The following is a 21,114-nucleotide window of genomic DNA, read 5'->3' as shown; positions in this document are numbered from 1 at the left end:
CTTAAATCGGATATATCAATCGTATGAAAATAGCTTTATCTATCTCATTTCGCTATACTTGCTCTTGACATGTTTCAATTAGAGTTATATCACCAGGAAATGGGAAATAAAATATGCCTTTGCATTAGCTGGAAAAGTGATACAATCAGCACCACACGCAAATAATGGAGACTCACGATGTCGGGAACAATTATTGTAATAATTAAATACTTAAAGGGGCCTTTTCACAGATTTTGGCATATTTTGAAGTCTGTTATTAAATGCTTCATATTGATATTTGTAAACATTGGATCTTACAAGCTCCAGTAAAAAAATCAAAAATAAAATTAAAACAAGGAAAAAAAGTAGCCGGTACCAGGGCTCGAGCCAGTGACCCCCAGAGTCCTGGAGTTAGTCTGAAGTAAAAACGCATTAGCCCTCTCGGCTATTCTGCCAAGTATACACAGAATCAGTATTTTATACCTTATAAAAGCAATCTTCGTAGTTTCGTAAATTTAAACGACAACAACAGAATCTCCAAATTATTCAATCGTTTCGCGTTGCAACGCTTTATAAAATTTAGGTTTTCAAATCGTCAAAATGTACTTATAATGGGTATATTGGACTATGGTAAATGTTCAGTAATACTGTTTCCTCACAAATATCATAACTAAAACGAAAATTTGCGAATCTGAAACAACTTTTTTCAATTTTGTCAATTTACCAAACCGTGAAAAGATCCCTTTAACCCACCACATATCTGGAATGAGATGATCTCGATCAAGGAGCGTATATTGCCTCATCTAGAGTCCGTGTATCGATTTAAGCCCAAACTGTAATCGTCTTTCAAAGTGAAAAATTCACTCAACTTCTAAACTGGGTATAATAACTTATTTAAATAACGTCGTTTTCTATGGTTTTCTATATTTTAGATGAAGCGTGTGTGTCTATCTAAGTGTATTTTGCTAGCGAATCAGTGTTTGCATAATGCATTTGTACTAGCAATTAGCTCAACAGCAGAGGAAAATTGGGTAGATATGTTGTAAGACCAGCAGTCCAATAACGCGTGTAAACACGATACAAATAATAAAAATACGACAGACATTTTTTGATAACATTGTCAGAATATATGATGCCTACAGCGATTAATGCACATTTGTATTATAGCATTTCAGTGCAGAGTCGTATTACTTTGACCCGAGACAAATAATTTCGTCATTCAAATGGACGTTGTTGATTGATCAAGTGGGCAGGTCTTAATGACACAGAAACAGGGACGTATGAAACATGTGAATACACAAATAGCACACTCCAAATGGACGACTCTGCGCATATGCTCTGTTACGTTGACGTCCGTTTCCTTCAATTTGAGCATATAACTGTTGTTCTGTTCAACGTTCCACGTAAAATAATTAATGGTTCGATTTAGGATCGTAACATACATACTTGCAGACAGATTGGGGGTCGGTTACTCCCGGTTCCGGCAGGTTAATAGTTATCGCATTACGGCGAGAACCCCACACACACACCACAAACACATTTTTTGTTTGCGCCGGTGTAGGTGTTCCTATGCATTCCATATTATCCCTGATATGAAATACTGTCCATTAAATTTTTAAAAAGGATGTCTGTTTTTGAGTATCATAATGAATGAAAGTCTTATAATTGTTGGTGTTTTTACCAAGTGTCCATTCGTTCTGGAGAACTGGACTTTATTTGCGTAAAGTGTCGTCCAAGAGTAGCCTGTGCAGTCCGAACAAGCTTATCATGGACGACACTCTTCACCTAAAGTTGAATTTTTGTTTATATGAGACCTCATGTAAACGAAATTTCAATAAAAGAAGTAAGTCTCGTTCATGATTAGCCTGTGTTACTTAGCGCATGAATTAAGCCCAGTTTTCCAAGAAAAAGGTTGTTAACATTGGTGCCCAACAAAAAAGACTGTCAAGATTGATTTGCCATAGTGGATCCACATTGACTGTTTCATGGGGGAAAACCCTGAGTACTGTTTTCAGAATCTGTGTTAGAAGACAGCCGGAAATATTATATAATGCATAAGACAATTTCAGTGACAAAAACATATATATTGTCATCGCATGGGCTTGTCATATTTTTTCTTTCTGGTTATTCGGTCAAGATGAAGATGAATTAAACGTGCATTTGAATAAAAGATTATTTAAAGCTTAATCAATGACCATAACGTCCGATTATAAAATTGTCATTTTTGAAAGCATTTTATTCCTTTCGTATAAATAATATTTCGCAAACATGGTATCATAATAACGATAGGTAAGTCGTCTCCATATAAGTGTAACAAAAATAGATATATTCTTCTAAGGAAGAAACATTTGTCTAAATTTAAGTTACCTCGGAAAACAGGGATTCAAAAGTAAAATTTCGACAAAAATACATTTATTCATTAAACGAACCACAAACGTTCATCTGTCAATGAAACTCTGCAAAAAGACACAAATATGATGCAGGAAATAATCACAAAAATAACGGTGCGATCGCTAAATGGAGTTTTAGCAAAAATAGAAATAAATGAAATCTTAAAATAGGCACTACAAAATTGTTTAGTGGAATGTAATCCAATAAATATAATATCTCATCCGAATAGTTGTTTCCCTTGTTTAAAAAATTGCCACTTTTAATTCTTAATGTTTACCTGGTTCGGCCCACATTTCAAGGTTGGTATACTGGAAAGGAACACAGTTCTGTGAATATATTTTTGCTGATATATCGAGGTGACGGGGCCGTTTTCTTTCGGCTTTTTCTTAATCTACATATAGGAACTAATGATGTAAATTATTTAATCCTACTAACTTAAGATGATGTATTGGATACATTGCATTTTCAACTGGAACTCACAGGGGCCTTTAAGACAAATAGTCTACATATTAATATATACTAGGAGTACAACTGTCTAATTCCCTACACAACACCATGGTCTGAACAAAAGCGAAAAAATCGTTTACGAAGTATTTATTATACCATGGTGTTGTGCAGGAAATGTTGACAGTTGTATCCCATGTATATATTCATTGTAGGTAGAATATTTATCTTAAAGACCCCTGTGCTGGTATTGTGTCACATACATTGATGTCTCCACGACACATCCACCAGAACGAAGACATATCCACTATAGTAGAATACTGTACAGATGATCTAAATAGTTTGATCACAATCCGCAAAAAAACTAAATAGGAGTTGACGACACACGATTGTATCACTATATATTCCATAGAGAAAACATAAAAAGTGCCTTTATTCTGCCCAAACATGTCGCACCCAAAATTCATTTTGTTTTAAATTATCCACAGTCTGTCTGTCTGTATCTTTTTATTTAAAAACGTGAAAAAGCGTAGAATATGACCATGAGACTTGGTATACTCATTTAAAATTATTGGACGATTATTCATGGTCCTTTATTCCACATATTTAAAATGTCAAGTGACCTTCAATAACAAAATAAGAAAGCAAACATATTGCGATTTTTCGGAAAGACACGATACATTGATTTCATTTGTGTGGTAGCGGAAATACGAATTTATATTCCTTCAGAAGTTAATCACAAAGATACATAGATATAAAGATACAAACAGCATTTTAATATTGATGTGCTAAATGGACAATGAATGATGTTTTCTTTAATATAGCAATGATACAGATAAAGTGCAATTTTAATTGAGAATTTGTTACCCGACCGATACGTGAAATTACATGTATTATTTAGCAGTGTTTCGGCTTCGATTTGTAAACGAAGATTTGGCGTCTCATACGCATTCTCGATTTAAAATCCAATTTAGTCTAGGCGGAAATTGGCATGCCTGAATTACCTCTGTGTACTGCATCGGCTAATCAGCGACGATATTTAACGCATATGCATTAAATCAGGTTTTCCCATAATGCAACTCATACGTATGCATAATTAGTTTATCTCGGTGCTTTGTAAACACGTATATAAACCTGCAATTAATATGAATACACCATGGTCCATCCCTCTTACTCTTAACTCTTACAAACAAAACAGAGTTTCCGCGTGCATTGCTTGATGTATATCGCCGAAGTTGTACAATATGTACCCATGTGCGCATGCCTCATCTTCCGACAGGATACAGACAAACTTGAACACCAATTTCAATTCCGTATCCGCAGACAATCTTTCAAATTAATAGTGTGCCCTCCAAATCTGGGATACCATGTCTGCCAAAACTGTCGAGACCGACCTTGATGCGGGTGTCTTAACAACTCCGAGTGGGTCAAGAGGTAGGTATAACAGAGGGGGTCCGTGTAGGTTATTTCTATGTTACGATTGAAAGTAACAACGGTTTCAGACGTAAATGCGCATTTTTACGGTACAAACCTTCGCGTGAATACCGGTATATTCATTATGCTAGGTTTACATCTGACCACGATTACCACGATGTCCCCGATTCCAGAGCATCGTGGCGAACGTAACAGAGCGTGGAGTCGAATCGGGGTGATCGTAGAGGAGCGTAATGGAACGTGGTTGAATCGGGGACATCGTGGGCATCGGGACAGATTTTAAATCAAACTTAAATTTCACCACGATTGCCCCGATTCATTTCTTAATCGTGACAGAGCGTGGCCTTCGTAACAAAGCGGCTTTGTCGTGGGAGATCTTAACAGGACGTAACGGAACGTTGTGGAGCGTGGAAGCCAATCTTGTTGATCGCAACAAAGCGTAACAGAACGTGATGCAAATCGTGGGCTCAATCGTAGCAACAAAACGTGCTGATTTCGTAAGGAAGCGTAACAGAACGTGGAGTATACCATTTAATCGTAGAGCTCCCCGATTTTTTAGCCTCTGGCTAGTCGGGGAGATCGTGGCCAGATGTAAACTTAGCATTAGCAACCAAATCAATACTAGATCGCGCTTTCTAGTTTCATGTATTCCTGATTTTTATATACTTCGTTTTCTCCAAGCTTACGCGCAATCTCGCAGGGTTGTCGTTCCAGGCTCTCATATGCAATCGCTGCCATCGCAGGAAAATCCTACCAGAATTGGTAGGATTTTATATTTGTGTCCAAGTATTGAATTATGAAAAGAAGTGTTATTTTCTTTTATATTTTTTAAATGGTGTAAAGATTTATATTCATAATAAAAAATAAATTACCAAAATTTAAAAGTAAGAATAACAACGGCTCCTGGCTCGGCTATCATCATGTGGTTGTTTATGAAGGCAGGGATTTGATCCAGCTATACTGGTTCCAGTCATATCTCTGCGCGGAGGTTAGCTAACTCGTAGACATTCTTGATCAGCAGACGATTGATTGCATACATCATCTTACTAAGATATACGAATATAGTCGATAGACCACGGTTGAAATCAATCTTACGGAGGATTCTTAAGTGTGTATGCCCCCTTTCGAAGAAAAGGGGGTATATAGTTTTCGAACTGTCCGTCAGTCTGTCTGTCAGTCAGTCAGTCTATCACACTTTTCGTGTCCGCTCTCTAATTCAAATAGTTTTCATCCGATCTTTACGAAACTTGGTCAGAAGTTGTATCTAGACAATATCTAGGCAAAGTTCGAATATGGGTCATGTCGGGTCAAAAACTAGGTCACGGGGTCGAAAAAACAAATCCAAGGGAAGTAATAAGGTTTAAATGGACATATTTATCTGACCTGCCAAATTATATATTTTTGTTAAATAAATCAAAGCGGCGCAGTAGGCGGCATTGTGTTTCTGACAAACACATAGTGGTAAAAGGTCAAGGTCAAGGTCATCTTTCAAGGTATAAGGTCAAAAATACAAATCCAAGGGAAGTAATAAGCTTTAAAGGGAGATAATTATTCACTATTGAACATAGCAACTTGATATTTGGCATGCATGTGTATCTCATGGAGCTGCACATTTTGAGTGGTGAATCTACAGTCACGGTAGTGGCTTTTAATTATTTGCTACTAAACATAGAGATATGTTAGAGACAAATTATTTTCAAGGGAAGTAATTTATATAATTATAAATCTCAGATTATAAATTTCCTTACCAAGAATTTAAGTTCTTTTCACAGTTACTGTACAGATTTTTTATTTTGATTATTTATAACTCAAATGATTGATTCGTCAAAGGTTTTTTCAAATGATATAATTATCATTTCTTTCCTGAACTAATTTGTGAATGGTATGGTTCATTACATACCTGTGGACTTATGTCCATAGACACATGATGAACTCTGGCTATAATCTCTTTGATAAACCACAGGCCTTGGTTGTCAGTGATGTCTGACTTGGTCATTTTTGACTGTCTACAGACCCCCCCCCCCCCCGGTTGGATTGGACAAATTCAAAGGGAAGTTATAAGCTTTAAAGGGAGATGATTTCTATACCTGCCAAATGATAAATAGAAATTTTATTTCAAAGCGGCGCAGTAGGGGGCATTGTGTTTCTGACGAACACATCTCTTATTTTGTATCACGATTGAAATCAATTCTTCGGAGGATTCCGGAGATAGTTCTTGTATAACGATTGACGTGTAGTTTACTTGCTTGCGTAACTAGACTCGACTTAACTGTATACATGTATTTTGATGTGTTTATTCGAAAAACATGTTAACTGACTTTTTTTCATCTGCTTCTGAACCATAATAGAGAGTCAAGCACCTTTAATGATGGGCATGCTGTCTATGCATTAATTGTTTACAGTGTAAACTAATTCAACCGTCACTTATTTATACATGAATAGTGTAATTTAAAAAAACAATTCATAAGACTTAGTGTTTTTTCCGCAGATGGGAGGTCTGAGACATAGCGTTCCACCAGAGCCGCCCCGATCCTCTGTTCGACTCCCATGGGAAAGCACTTTTCCAGGGTGGGGCAAAGTCGGTGTTTGTGCCTCTGTGCGGTAAAACTCCGGATATGATATGGTAGTACTCTCCCACATAATGCAGGTATTTCAGGATATGATATGGGAGACCACGCTCACATTACTCACAAAGTTAAAGAAGATTGTGTATGTACAATCGTACTATACATTCATGTAAATCTGTTCTTTAACATTAACAGATACTTATTTCAACGGATCGCTGAGAGGAGATTGTTATTGTTGCTACACAAATATATATAGTCAGAACTGTATTGTATGATTTTACAATTTTACGTTTGAATAACAACCTGCGTCCGTCTCTATCCCAGGATGTACAATCAGGGTCACAGTGTAGTTGGCGTGTAGCTATCAGAGCAGGCTGTCCAGGATTTCTTCTCGGAGAACAAGCTTGAAGCTCACATGCGGCACGTGGAGGGAGTGGGGTCGCTGTACACGGTATGTACAATCAGGGTCGCACCATGAGGTAAGGGGGCCGGGTTAGCAGATCCTTTTCGGAGAACAAGCTTGAACTGAACGTGTAGCACGTTAAGGTAGTGGGGACGCTTTACAGATTATATTATTTAATTTCTCTCATTCATCTCTTCATCTCATCTTCGTATGTGGTCCCGTCTAGGATATAAGCCGCTGATCAGATTCTTCCAGTTTGTCCGGGAGAATTTCTCCAGCTGTCCCCACGATTTACACATTCGCTCGGCATCTTCATCCAGGTGTTTCTTTCCCGCTTCTTTTCCTCATCCCATTGGGGGTTCCATGTTAGAGATTACCTTGTCGTATTGAATGCAGGCTTCCAAATGGTGTCCAACGCCACCGCCTCTGAAGGATGTCTTCTTTAACCGGCTGCCGCTGTGTGTAATGTTTAACATGTCCTGCACATAAATATATTGCATTTAAAAGAGAACTATTCTTGACAATGCCGCCTTAATGATCGGGCTTTATTTTGTTTTATTTGTTAATTATTTTTTTAAACGACGGAGCATTGTGCTTAGTCTTTGTAAAAAATCGTACATTTGTATTGTAAAAAAATCTTATGAAGTACAACGCTTTACATAACATTTTATTTCCAGAGCACGGATGGTCGGCTGCAAGTTTACGTAGGAGATCTGTTTGATTTGACCAAGTAAGAACAACATTACGCACATGTCAGAAATTTCGCGGAAAACATAGTTTTTAGCAAGCGCCTTATATGCTTTACTGTTTATTTATGTGCAAAAGTAGCTCCATCTAAGAAGAAAAAAAAAGATTTTTCAGTTTGCACGGCACTTTACTCTTAGCCCAGTTTTCACTTTGGATGAATAAAATAAAATCGGAGTATCTAAGATATCGATCGGTCCAGTTTGCAGATCAACGCAATAATGATAGGTAACATCACACTTAAACATATAAACGATCAGTTACCGCAGATTATAAAACTTGTGTTCGTTGCTGAATCTTATACGACTTAATATCGACATAGAATCATTATGCAAGTTAGTTTGAGGTTTGATATCGCATTTGATATGACAAAAATACTTAAAAATAATATTTATACATAGGTCATATATTTTTAGGGATCAACTGAGTGAGTTTGACCGGGTCTGGGATTCCAGGTCGCTCGGTGCAATCAACGTGGTGGATCAGGCGAGGTGAGCGTAGTTAACATAGCTATTGTGTAATTATTGGAAACTTAACATTGCTATTGTGCATATGTTGGAAACCTAACATTGCTTTTATGTAATTATTGGAAACTTAACATAGCTATTGTGCAATTATTGGAAACTTAGTATAGCTTTTGTGTAACTATTGGAATATTAACATTGCTATTGTGCAATTATTGGGAACTTAACATAGCTTTTTTGTAATTATTGAAAACGTTATCATAGTTATTGTGCAATTATTGGAAATTTAACCTAGCTTCTGTGTAATTATTGGAAACTCAACGTAGCTATTTTGCACTTTTTGGAAACTTAACATAGCTTAAGTGTATTTATTGGGATCTTTACATAGCTATCGTGCAATTATTTGAAACTTAACATTGCTATTGTGTAATTATTGAAAACTTAATATAGATATTGTGCAATTCTTGGAAAGATTGTATATGCATTGTGCAATTATTGAAAACTTTACATAGCTAGTATTGGCAAAACATTCCTTATCCATTCTGCAATTATTGCAATTTTTACATAGCTATTGTGCATTTTTTGGAAGGTTTACAGAGCTATTTTGCGATATTTCGGAAAGATTAAATAGCCATTGTGCACTTTTTGAACATTTTACATGGCCATTGTGCAATTATCGGTAAGTTTGAAACTTTTATGGAATTATTGGAAAATTTACATAGCGATAGTGTACTTACTAGACATTAAACACAGCAATTGTGCAATTATATTGAGGGAAGTTCTTACAGCCATTTTGCAATTTTTGGAAAATATATACATCTAGTATGCACAAATTGGTAAGTTAACATATCCTTTGTGCAAAATATAGGAACACTAACACAGTAATTATGCCATTATTTCAAAATTGACATAGTCATTGTCCATTTTTTGACAGTTTACAACAGCATTTCAATATCATATTTGAACTCATGTAATGGGATGCATTACATATTATATTTTACATTGTATCAAGGAAAGAGTTCATTTATGGCGAATTATAACAATATTAGTTTATCTGATTACACGTTTAATAAAATAAAATATTTTATTTTACAAGAAATTTCGCATGCTTATATTATTTAATATTTGTTAAGCTTAAAATCTAATGCGTAGATTTAACATATATGCTAGACATTTCCATATAGAAATCGCGATCTGCTGTTGTCACTTCTGAAGAAAGGCGGAGAGTACTACCTAAAGACAGTGGACTATGACCCCACTGTCTGGCCAGGTATGTCGTATATCGCACAGACTTGCAAAAGTTATCTAGTATTATTCTTATGGGTAATGTTGACAACGACCAACAAGTCTGACCAGGTATCTATTGTCCTTTTCATGACACATACATGGGTAACATGGGATATTACCCCACTGTCTGGCCATGTGCCTAAGGTATTTTTCATGATACCTACATGGGTAGGATGAACTATGATTCCACAATCCTTCGCACGATGCATACATGGGCAACATGGGCTATTACCCCACTGTCTGGTCATATATCTAGTGTCTTTTTCATGATGCCTACATGGGTAGGATGGACTTTGGTCCCACAGTTTGGCTAGGTATCAAGTGTTTTTGCATGATACAGACATAGGTAACATGGGCCATTACCCCATGTATTATGTCATTGATGGTGCTATGTTAATGGTAACGCTTGATAATACAAACGCGACAGTATTGGTTAACACGATGCGACATATACTTCATGTTCATTAAGTACTGCAAAAAGTTTGCTAATCACTTGTATGTAGTTTAATTGAATGTTCGTTTATATTCTGCTGAATAGTGAAGGGTGTTTGTACTTCATGTGTGTTTTGTTGTTTCAGGTCCGCCTCACAACATCTCCCATCAGCGGGTCAATGAACTGTACGGTATGTCTCCATTTGTTACAGTACATGACAATTTACAAGACAGATTCTAAGTTATATGTAACAATATCATCAACGCATTTAAGATGTCAATAAACATGTTCAGAATATTTCATAGTGTTGTAGCCAAACGTGATAATACAAGATACTCTATGTGCACTTGTAACGAATGTGCAATGAATATGTGGACAAGTTTGTTTTATAAAGTTTGTTTAAAGACTAAAAAGTTTTGAATGACGAAAAAGTACACGTTGATACAATGAAAATGTTATATATTTATATATATATATATTTGTTTTATATCTTCCTATGTTTACAAGTTCAAAACATGTTTCACTTTACTCATACCTCAAACTTTAAGACGATTTTCGTAAGTAAATTTATTTTGAAGGGGAACATTGCGATATTGAGATACTTGAAGAAACAAATCGCACTAGACTCAATCCAAACACACCCAGAGTACCACATTCCGACGTCAATCCCCCGACTGATCCAAGCGGCGACGTGGTCCCTCAAGCGAAGCCTAGTTCCGCCGGTCCCGCATTAAAAATGTTCTCGTATCTTTATGACCGCTGGTATAAACTATCATTGAAATAGTCAAATTCGACGATAATTCGAAATTTACTTATTAAATCCATTAACTTTTACATGGACATTACATGTACAAGTACATTCAAGCCGAAGTTCAACATTGGCATATCATATAACAGACGGATAGAAATGCTTGTACAGAAAAACAAAATCATTCGTTGTTGGAAACAGGCTGCTATGAAGAACAAACCGTTTTAATCGATTGGCCCCATGCATATATGCACAAAAGCGTGATTTTATTTACAATTTACGTCGTAATGTATTAAAATGAGAATTTTAGACTGTGTTCAAGTCAATTTTGTTATTTGGTTGAATTAAGTGTAATAAACCTATGTCTGTGTGTTTCGATACAGTTGTAAATCTTTGACGACGAAAATGGTTTCTCGTTTGTTTCTTTTTAATTTTAAATGTTGATACTACGAGATTCGTTTTATTGAGATTTGCACGAGCTATACTATTGGTCCAAATGCCCGAGTCGTCGCTGTTGTCAGAGATATGCTCTTATTAAGGCAATTGTGCAACATTTCCATTTCGCTATTTCTACGAACAGTATTGATTTGCAACATCACACAGATGTTCTAGTCATCATGTGAGGTCACCGAAATGTTTGTGTGTGACAACACATTCTTTAGCTGACATGCGAGTGCATTTGGGGTCACTTCGGTTAAGATCAAGGTCACTGTTTTAAAATATAGATACTCAAAGTTTGCGCTCAATGCCGTTAGTTAGGGTGAAGATATGGTGAAGAAAGTACGTGCTTAGGAAGGTTGTAACTTTTCCTAGCGATGAATTACATTTCGGGCAAGTGGGTTCAAGTTTATAGTTACTAAAAATAGTAAATAAAAAAGATATTTAACCTAAAAAATATATTTGTGGTCTTTATATCGGATAACTGACAGAAATTGTGTACTTTACTATCAAAGCGGAAGAAATTGTTGAGCGAGCTGTGTTAAGTATTTTGTTAATTATTACAGGCCAAGTTAAACCCTTAATAACAGTGCATTGACCCTTTGTGTGTGTTTATTGTGTACTTGTATGTCTTGTCTAGTACATACGTTTAGTGTCTAATTGTTTGGAAACTTTTTGTAAATATAATTGACGTCAAAGTTTAATATGGTGCCTCTCCTGCTGGTGCAGCTTTGTTTTACTCTTTGTATATATCGAAACCGACGTACTTCTGTTATTTTTCTCATCTTTTGCGTTTCGGTTTGGGTAAAAAAAGTTATTTGATACCATTGACCCTTTATTTATTAGCAAATCCAGGTCACGGTTTTGATTTTTGTTTGCTTAACTCAATCACATTCGTTTAACTATCGTTTACATACAATGCAATAATATTACAGAGAGATCGCAACGATTACTGTCATTTTTATTCTAATTTAAGACATAGATGTTTAATGTATCGTACAGAAATTGCATTCAAAAAGATGACCGAACTTCCGAACCTTATTTATGGGATAATATTGGAAAACACAACATTATTTCCTGATAGAAACAAATCATCTTAGTATCCCTGGCCGACGAAATGATTTAATTGTTTCTGATAAGGTATAAGTTCTTATCAAGTAAAATAATGATTATTTTACTTGACAATATTCTATTGGTAACATTTACAACTATATTCTAAAAATTCGTTTTTAAAAACATATATTTATGCTCGAAAGCAATTGGTACAGAACGTTTACAAAATAGTACGCTTGGTACGGACATGGAGACATCTTACACGATATGTCCCAGAGGCATCACACGCTATCGCATTTATATAAATATTACAATCACCAAGTCTGAGGTATATATCATATGTATACAAAGGTTTTTACCCAACTGAGCACAACATCTTAGGTCCAATGGAAGAAAGAAGCTTGTGAACACTCTAAAAGTGACATTTTGGACACATCGTAATGAAACTTTATCAGAATATGTGTTGGTAGTATATATCTGCTTGGTTTCCAAAAAAATTGCTCAAAAACATTGCCGCAAAAGGGATTGACATCTTTCCTTTTATGTCTACAGAGAACGTTTGTGAACACTGTTCGCGAAATATGTTTTCGCATTTATCATGAAACTTGCTCACAACCTTTGTTATAAGGATATCTCGACGGTTTTCAAAAACAGCTACGTTTGGCTAAAACAGGCAAGGCCGCAGTGGGGCGGGAAAATGTTCCTTTCTTGGTTTTAATGAAATCGTTTGAATACTCTTAATGTCATTTCATTTCCCGATCTTCATGAAACTGCCTGAGAATATTTTGAGTAATTATATCAAGGAAGATTTCGAAAATGAATCCGGTCCGTTGCAAAGTTAAAGCCATGTTGGGCATATTTCCTATCCGTTTATCATATAGTGATATCTTGTAAAATCATAGGTATGATGTTGTGATTGTAGTCCCCTTGTGCAGCTACATCAAATTTTATTTCCATTGCTCAGTCTCGGAAGATTATAAAAGCAAATGCAAGGTAGCATAATAGACTTCCCTGGCTCTTGAGACTGCAACATTGTAGAGTGTAGACATCGAAAGCGACGCGCAATAATCCCTCACGCGTTTCCCACTTTCCGCCACCTCAAGACAGTCGATTGTTGAAGACTCGTTCGGGGGGTGACATGTTTTTCTTAAAGAAAGGTTTCATGAACCTTTTTTTCAGGCGAATGCGTCATCTACGATAATATAGAACTGAAGTGTTTTGTCGTTTTTAGGTAAAGGTTCAAGATCAGGTAGACACAACATTTCCTTGTCGATGGTTTGCTTCATTACGCAATCGATGAAAACCTGAGAAACATCGGCTAATAAATGGGTGCCTAGTTCCTAAAAAATTAACGTGTAGTCGGCGTCGACCAAGATCATGCGGATTATGGAATTGTAACCCTCGTACATGTAGTCCAAGTAGCCACCACGACGAAGACACTCCATGGAAACGTGCCAGAAAGTTGTGCAGATTCAGTTGTTTGCGGAACCGCTTGGCGATGTTCATCGCAGACCTGACAGATAGGCGTGAAGATGGTCTTATGTATATATCAGAGAGTGGTAACTGTCCCCTGACGCTAGGTACTGCAATGCCTTTGCCAATATGCGCAGGCAATTAAATAATTCTTCTATCGTCTACTTTCTCCAGTTCGACAGTAAGCGTGCGTATCGACCAAGAGCTCGTCTTCTTGTGGGCCATTTTCTCACCCAGAGGGTTTACTTTTGAATTCTTTTCGCCGCTTATGATATTTTTTCTATTGCACTGCCGTGACTTCGATTAAGTAATCAGGATACTTTTTCAAACTGAGCCTCCGGCAGTATAATGCTGACATCTAATCAGCAGCAGCTGGTCATCATGGACCATGTTGCTGTGTCGGTAGCACAGAAAAAAAGTTAATCAATTTTCAATTTGCTAGTTTTGATATGAACATGAGCGAAATCGTCCGTAATATTTCGTGTTCATCCGTGTTTTCACTTTATTTAAATCTTGAAGGTACTTTTGAGCAACCCTTTTTATCCGGCATCGTCCGTGTTATGCGGAGTTTTTAAATGATAACCCGTGTATCCGCCGTATTTCCTTACTGTTTTTCGGTGTTTACACCGTATTCTTCCTTAGTAGCTCCGAGCGGAACCGTGATGGAAGCGATGCAATCTACATGTACCGGCTTGTTTCGTGTAACCGCCGTGAAGGGATCGGGGACAACCGTTCAACTGCCGCCATGGCCCTTGATAGTCCGGGGTCTTATTTCCCAGACTGTTCCCAGACCTACGGCTGTCCGGACCCTATATTTGAGCTAGACGTTCCATCCCAGATGCTGCAATCTTTTTTGGACTTCACGGATCATGCCGTGTTGGCCTCCCGAAGCCCCAACCACATTCTCACATGTTATGGTACCTTCAGGAATCGCACGGAGCTGCCCTGCGGCTTAACGATTCATGCCGGATCATGCCGGATAAGACAAATCCGGCATTATTATGGGACCGGCGGCGGTGGATTCAGTTTTTTAAAGTGGTGTCGTTGTGCAAAGAAGTTGTTGGTTGATTTACAGAAAATCAGGAAACGGATGCTTTTTATGCATTGAATTATGTACGGGGAATTAAACCCGCTCTGTATAGTTTGTGTGAGTAAGTTTCTTATGATATGCTTTATCGATTAAGGGAGGATGAGAGTTGCGTGATGAATGAAGAAACATATTGCAATTATACTAACAATTGCAAAAATTGCTCCATAAAAGCAAGTCATTATTCAATTTATGTGCAGCATCTGCTATTCATCCATGAACGTACCTGCCATGATATAATGCTTTGAACAGCATGCATTCATTTCTGATTCACAATTCAAGTGTAACACTAAAGACCAAATTTATCATAATACGGATACTCTATTTAAAAAATAATGATAGTATAAAAAATCGCCCTTTAACTTGTATTTCTTACATTTTTTATTACAGATTGTGTTTTTTTGTGTAAAGTCCAACATACAGATTCGATGAAATGTTAATATAAATTAAAATCATTCATTTCTTATAAAAAGCGATGTTCTTGTTATATATTATTATTAATTTGCGTATAAGTAATAAAAAAGCAACAACAAATGCTTGCGTTTTAATTCTTCGTATAAATAAGCATGCAAATGAAGCAATGCTTTTTAAACTAAGTAATATTATTCAAGTTCATAATTTGTTCGCTTAAATTACAGCATTTTTAGTTTAAATGACGTGTTTATGTTATAATAAGAAAACTATTCTAGTTTTATCACTGAATTGTGAAGCATCGCGTTCATATGTACGCATGCAAAGTGTCAGATATAGCCTAGGGTGAAGCATCAACTCTGGGACATAATTCAAATAAATTATGTAAATAAATTCCTGTCCTAATGTTTATTTAAACCTTATATATATCTGACACATCATTAAACATGCGATAAAATGAATAAGCTTCAAACAACATACATTTCAAAGAAACGCCAAAACGACTTTCACCATCGATATTGATCCGTTCGGCTTAGATAGTTCCATAAACATTTTCAAATATAGAGACGTAGGAAGTTAATCACATAGTTCTTAAATGATATTTACAATTTCAAGTGGCCATTTCGAAATTTTATAGAACAAAATAGCCTTCCGATATATATCTTTATCTTTTATTTGATTATTTGACATTGATTATATGAAACGTTTTGTTTATACAATGATTTTAAACATGTTTGCATAAAAAGATCAATGTCAGCAAATTTTTAGTAAGAATGACATTAATTTTATTATGTTTATAAAACAAATGAATACAATACACTGTTTTGGTTTAAACATATTTATTCAGTAATGTGTTTTACAACATAATGTACAAGCATCTAAAGTTTATAGGATTGGAACGATAGCTAGGCTAGTTCCTTTCCTCAATGGTATATTTACAAAACATAGTGGCGGTATTTGCATTCTAAACACAAATCATTTGAATAATTATTCGAGTTTAAACACGTTTATATATATAATTGGAACCAACATTGCTAAAATATGTTGAGACCATGTAGTAAGAAAAATCATATTGCTGGTGTGATTATGATCGAAGAAATTGATTGTGAAAACAAATGTTTAAAATAAGAGAACCGATAGTTATCCCACTCCGAACCTTCCTGAGCCTTCGATGAAAATATGGACTGCATCAAATATTGCATAGTTATCTCTGAAATATTATCATCTCCGTACAGTAATGTGCGGAGTGATATATCCGTGTATTGTTCTATAGTTCTTACTAAAGTTAATCTTATAGCTGCATAAAATGGACAGATCAGTAAGAAGTGAGTAGTGTCCTCTATTTGTCCGCATTGGCAAAGTGGCGATGGAACCAGATTTCTATCAAATAAATGTTTATTAAGAGAACTACAATTAGTTCTTAGACGTGTGTGCAGCACTTGCTGTCTTCGCTTACCATAATAGAACAACGGATTACTACGAGATTTGTTAAGATCGATGGCCTTTTTAAAGTCAGATATGTTATCAACAAGTTTTGCTTCGTCTGGAAGTGAATTCCAAGCAGCAATTGTTGAGGGCAAGAAGGAATGTTGGTACAGAGAAGTCCTAGTCCGAGCACCATCTAAGTGGGATGAGTTACGCAATGATCTTGTAGATCGCTCGCCAACTGATTGTGGGGACAGTGAGGACAAATATTCTGGACTAAGACCTTTGACCATTTTAAAGGAAAGAATGAGTTTGTGCTTGGACCTTCTTGTGCCAAGAGTTTCCCAGCCAATTTCGTTAGAAAGTAAATTTAAGGACACAAGTCGGGTACAGCCGGAAACAATGCGGGCAGCTTCAGTTTGAATTTTATCTAAATCATTTTTTTCATACATTGTACAATTATCCCATACAACATCTGCATATTCTAGAATAGGTCGAATAAACGTGAAATAAGTTATTTCAAGTGATCTTCGGTCAAGGCGAAAACGAAGTTTTTTAGAAGGTTGACACGTGACCAGGCCTTTAATTTAATACATTCAATGTGTTGATGCCAGCTTCCATCATTTGACAGAATAATGCCTAAATGTGTGTGACTATTCACTTCGGGAATCGGAGTATCGTACATATTGATAGACGCATGATAGGGTTTGTCCCTCTTTCGCGATATAACAAGTGATTCTGACTTCAATGGATTGAATTTTACCAACCATGTATCGGCCCATTTTGCAATTTTGTCTATATCGCGCTCTAAAACAGCGGCTGCAGAATTAGGATTGTCAACAACGACAAATAAACTAGTGTCGTCTGCAAATAAGTTTATATGAGCTTGAATGTCATTTACAATGTCATTTATATATACAAGAAATAATAGGGGACCAAGAATGGAGCCTTGTGGAACTCCAGCCTTGATTTCGGCTAGGGAAGATGAGGCCCCGGGAACCACTACCCTTTGACTCCTTTGATACAGATAGTTAGAAAACCAGTTCAAAAGTTTATCTTTGATACCGGCGCGTTTCAGTTTTAATATAAGGCCACTATGCCAGACTTTGTCGAATGCTTTGCTTATATCGAAAAAAATCACCCTTACTTCCAATCAACTTACTACACTGTTTTGATATTTACTCAGTCGTCTCTTAGATCAAGCCGTTAGTTGGTGATCATAGTTTAATCGTTCAATAATTGTTTTCTCGTATATGAAGTATTTTATGGCCGTTTATAAAGGGTATTAAATATTGAATTATTATGGCTCAAGGTGGTATCTTATGACACATAAAACAAACACATGTGCGTATTTTTGCATACATTTACCATTATACAGCAATCACATATGTATTATTTTTTATTTATCGTTAAGCGACAATTTTTCATTGCATACATATTTGGGAAATATATATATATTTAAATAAATGGTACTTTATGTTTGGGTATAGCAACATTGTATTTCAACAAATCAAATGAGTGAAACTACTAATTTTGTTATATTATAATGAGTATATGGTAGATGCAGATAGGGTGTTCGCGTGTGATGTGTGGTTGGTACAGGAGTTACCTAACTAGTATTTATAATGGAAATAAAAGACAATGGTAAAATAACAAACCACTCCATGAAATTACTTTTAATTACATAAAAAGCTCATAAAACAGACATTAACTAATAATAAATATAAACACATATTTAATAAGGATGTTAAAACCGGTTTAAATCTCCAGTGCTTTTTGTTGACATTTTAAAGGCAATGACGCAGGTTATATTCATGATTGTGCAGTTGTTATGCACATGATTTTCATATCTTGTGCATTTATTTCGTGTCTCACTGTTTGGTAATTTGTTGCTTGTCATTAATAAAGGACGCTTTGTATTATACGGGATTTCACTCCTAGTAGTGGAGCCGACATTTCACGTTATGTGTATTTGATAGTTTGAGCACGTCAAATGGCAATTTGCACATACAATTTCAAACATTGTGAACCCGCAAATAAACACTAATCATTGATTTAAAAGTGAAGTTTCAGTTACAAGAGCGAGACAAAGATCATAACTAAAATGCGGTCCTTTATTAATGGTATGGAAACAAAATAGCAATATAATAAGACACAAAATGCATATACAATACACAATACATAAACACTTACACCAAATTGACAAGTTCGGCCCGATCACTTCTTTGAGACGGCCCAACCAAATTAATCGGTGTTTAACAGACCTCCACACCTTACACACATTTAAATAAAAGATATTATCAAATAGACCAAGAACGCAAACAAATGGGATCACCGACTAAGAACGAGCAAATCTTAAACGGATTAAGGGATTTGACACGTTTCAAAGAGCCATAGACCTTGCGCTTCGCCCTTAGGTATTGCACCGTTTAAGTGATTACAAATTTCCATCACAGCATCGCAATTAAAGTTAAATAGCAATTATAGAGAATATATTCTCACAAATAAATTGCTGCATTTAAATCAAAGCAACAGGTTTTTATTTTTAGGAATGATATGAAACTAAGTGTATCTATGGCTTGATTTAAAGGGGCCTTTTCTCGTTCGGGTAAATTGACAAAATTGAAAAAAAGTTGAATCAGATTCGCTAATTTTCGTTTTAGTTATGATATTTGTGAGGGAACAGTAATACTGAACATTTACCATGCTCTAAACTAGCCATTATATGCATCTTTTGACGATTTAAAAACCAGAAAATTATAAAGCGTTGCAACGCGAAACGATTGAATAATTTGGAGAGTTCTGTTGTTGTCGTTTTATCTTGGGAAACTACGAGGATTGCTTATATAAAGTATAAAATACATCTGACATTGTCTCTGGTCAGGTCGGGCTACAATGACCTCGTGAAGGGGCTAGTAGGACCTGTAACTAAACTCTGGAATACACACTCACTGGCATTGTATCTGGAAGGATGACCTAGTGGTCTAAGTGGAAGACTTTTTACTCCAGGACTCCAGGGGTCAGTGCTTCGAGCCCTGCAGAGGGTAACCTTTTTTTTCTTTTTTTTAGTCTTGATTTTTAACTGGAGCTTTTTATATCCAATGTTTGCATTTATCAATATAAAGCATTTAATGGTAAACTTCAAAACATGCCTAAATCTGTGAAAAGGCCGCTTGAATTAAAACTTTTTCTAAAACAGCATGCTTGACATATTGAAAAATACATTAACTTAACACGCATAATCTAATTACTTAAATGATGTTTGTTACACATTAAAAGTTGGCATATTCACGACATCTAGAAATCCATTATATAGAGAACAATAATAGCGGAAAGAAAATGATCTAACATTAAAGTAAACACTGTTTTAAAGATTACTTGCAAGTAAACAACCGTGTAATCATTTAAGTCAGGTCGGTGATAAATGTTGTACTTAACCTCCGGGTATCATGCAAAAATGAATGATCGTTGTAGTGACAGGCGTATCGTGTTGCGAGAGGTACTGCCATACACGACAATAGAGCATTCAGTTAACAGACGCTTACCGTAAGTTTCAATAAAAGGTTTTTCACAGCGTTGAGATTTAACACACAATGCATCTTATAGTTGAAAGGAATTGTTTGCGAATTTTGTTATATTTGTGAAAATGTATTTAAATGAATTGAATAACTAAACTGCTATTATTTGTATAGTTTTTAATAGTTATTATAACATGGTAAACGATGTTAAAATATTTTTTTTTAATGTTCCTGCTATAAGCTTGAACCCGAGAATAAACGTCATCATTTTGTGATTTATTGTACTGGCTGCTTATTGTTGTTAATGTTGAGTTTTTTTATCTATGCGATTGCAGTTAGCACATGTTCATGCGTGAACAGTGCTTGAAATCATAGACGATTACGTGAACCATTAAGCGCATGTCTTCACTTGGAGACTTCTAACGCAACGCGCTCTTAAAGACTTTTCTAATGCAACACGCTCTGAAATACTTTTCTAACGCAACACCTTTCAAACTTGATATACACGTTATGAGGACAGATTTTGATGTTAAGTTGTACCTGTTATCAGTTGACATCATTCTGTGAAAGCTCATGATAAAATAATTCACCCGTGAAGATCGGACGCTTCAGCGCGTGCGGTAGGTTGTCTACACATTTCAAAAGGCGAGGTTACGTTCCTTATATTATGTTTAAAGTTTGCTTTTTGCTTTCCTATTGTGAGAAAATGCCTCAAATGATGAAAGTGAAATAAATGTAGTAATATATCGCGCTTCACCAATTCCAATTGCAAAAAGATAAACCGCTAAATACTCAACGTGATAAAGTGTCCGATC

The 21,114-nt window shown here is 35.9% G+C and overlaps 2 protein-coding genes across 2 annotated transcripts in view; both read left to right on the top strand.

Annotated features, from left to right (window-relative positions):
- The first annotated feature begins 2,646 nt into the window (after positions 1-2,646).
- Positions 2,647-21,114, top strand: part of LOC127874321 (probable thiopurine S-methyltransferase) — a 195,058-nt gene continuing 176,590 nt past the window's right edge. Inside the window, exon 1 of the mRNA XM_052418569.1 lies at positions 2,647-2,669. The gene's annotated coding sequence lies outside the window, so the exon portion shown is untranslated. The remainder of the gene's footprint in view (positions 2,670-21,114) is intronic.
- On the top strand, positions 4,182-10,386 carry LOC127872255 (thiopurine S-methyltransferase-like). The gene is made up of 7 exons (XM_052415586.1): positions 4,182-4,248; positions 6,905-6,957; positions 7,177-7,266; positions 7,615-7,676; positions 8,379-8,453; positions 9,611-9,696; positions 10,292-10,386. Exons 1-7 carry the CDS (start codon positions 4,182-4,184, stop codon positions 10,384-10,386), a joined length of 528 nt encoding a protein of 175 aa, XP_052271546.1.

Source organism: Dreissena polymorpha, chromosome 3 (assembly GCF_020536995.1).
Source record: "Dreissena polymorpha isolate Duluth1 chromosome 3, UMN_Dpol_1.0, whole genome shotgun sequence".
In the NCBI taxonomy this organism is placed as follows: domain Eukaryota; kingdom Metazoa; phylum Mollusca; class Bivalvia; order Myida; family Dreissenidae; genus Dreissena; species Dreissena polymorpha.
Note: the sequence above shows the minus strand (reverse complement) of the source record. Positions and strands in the feature narration are given on the sequence as shown.

Excerpts from the sequence above, each read along its gene's own strand:
- LOC127872255 (XM_052415586.1), top strand. The coding sequence starts at position 4,182 with ATGTCTGCCAAAACTGTCGAGACCGACCTTGATGCGGGTGTCTTAACA. Across the intron at positions 4,249-6,904 it reads AACTCCGAGTGGGTCAAGAG|GATATGATATGGGAGACCAC; the intron begins GTAGGTATAACA and ends CAGGTATTTCAG. Across the intron at positions 9,697-10,291 it reads TGACCCCACTGTCTGGCCAG|GTCCGCCTCACAACATCTCC; the intron begins GTATGTCGTATA and ends TTGTTGTTTCAG.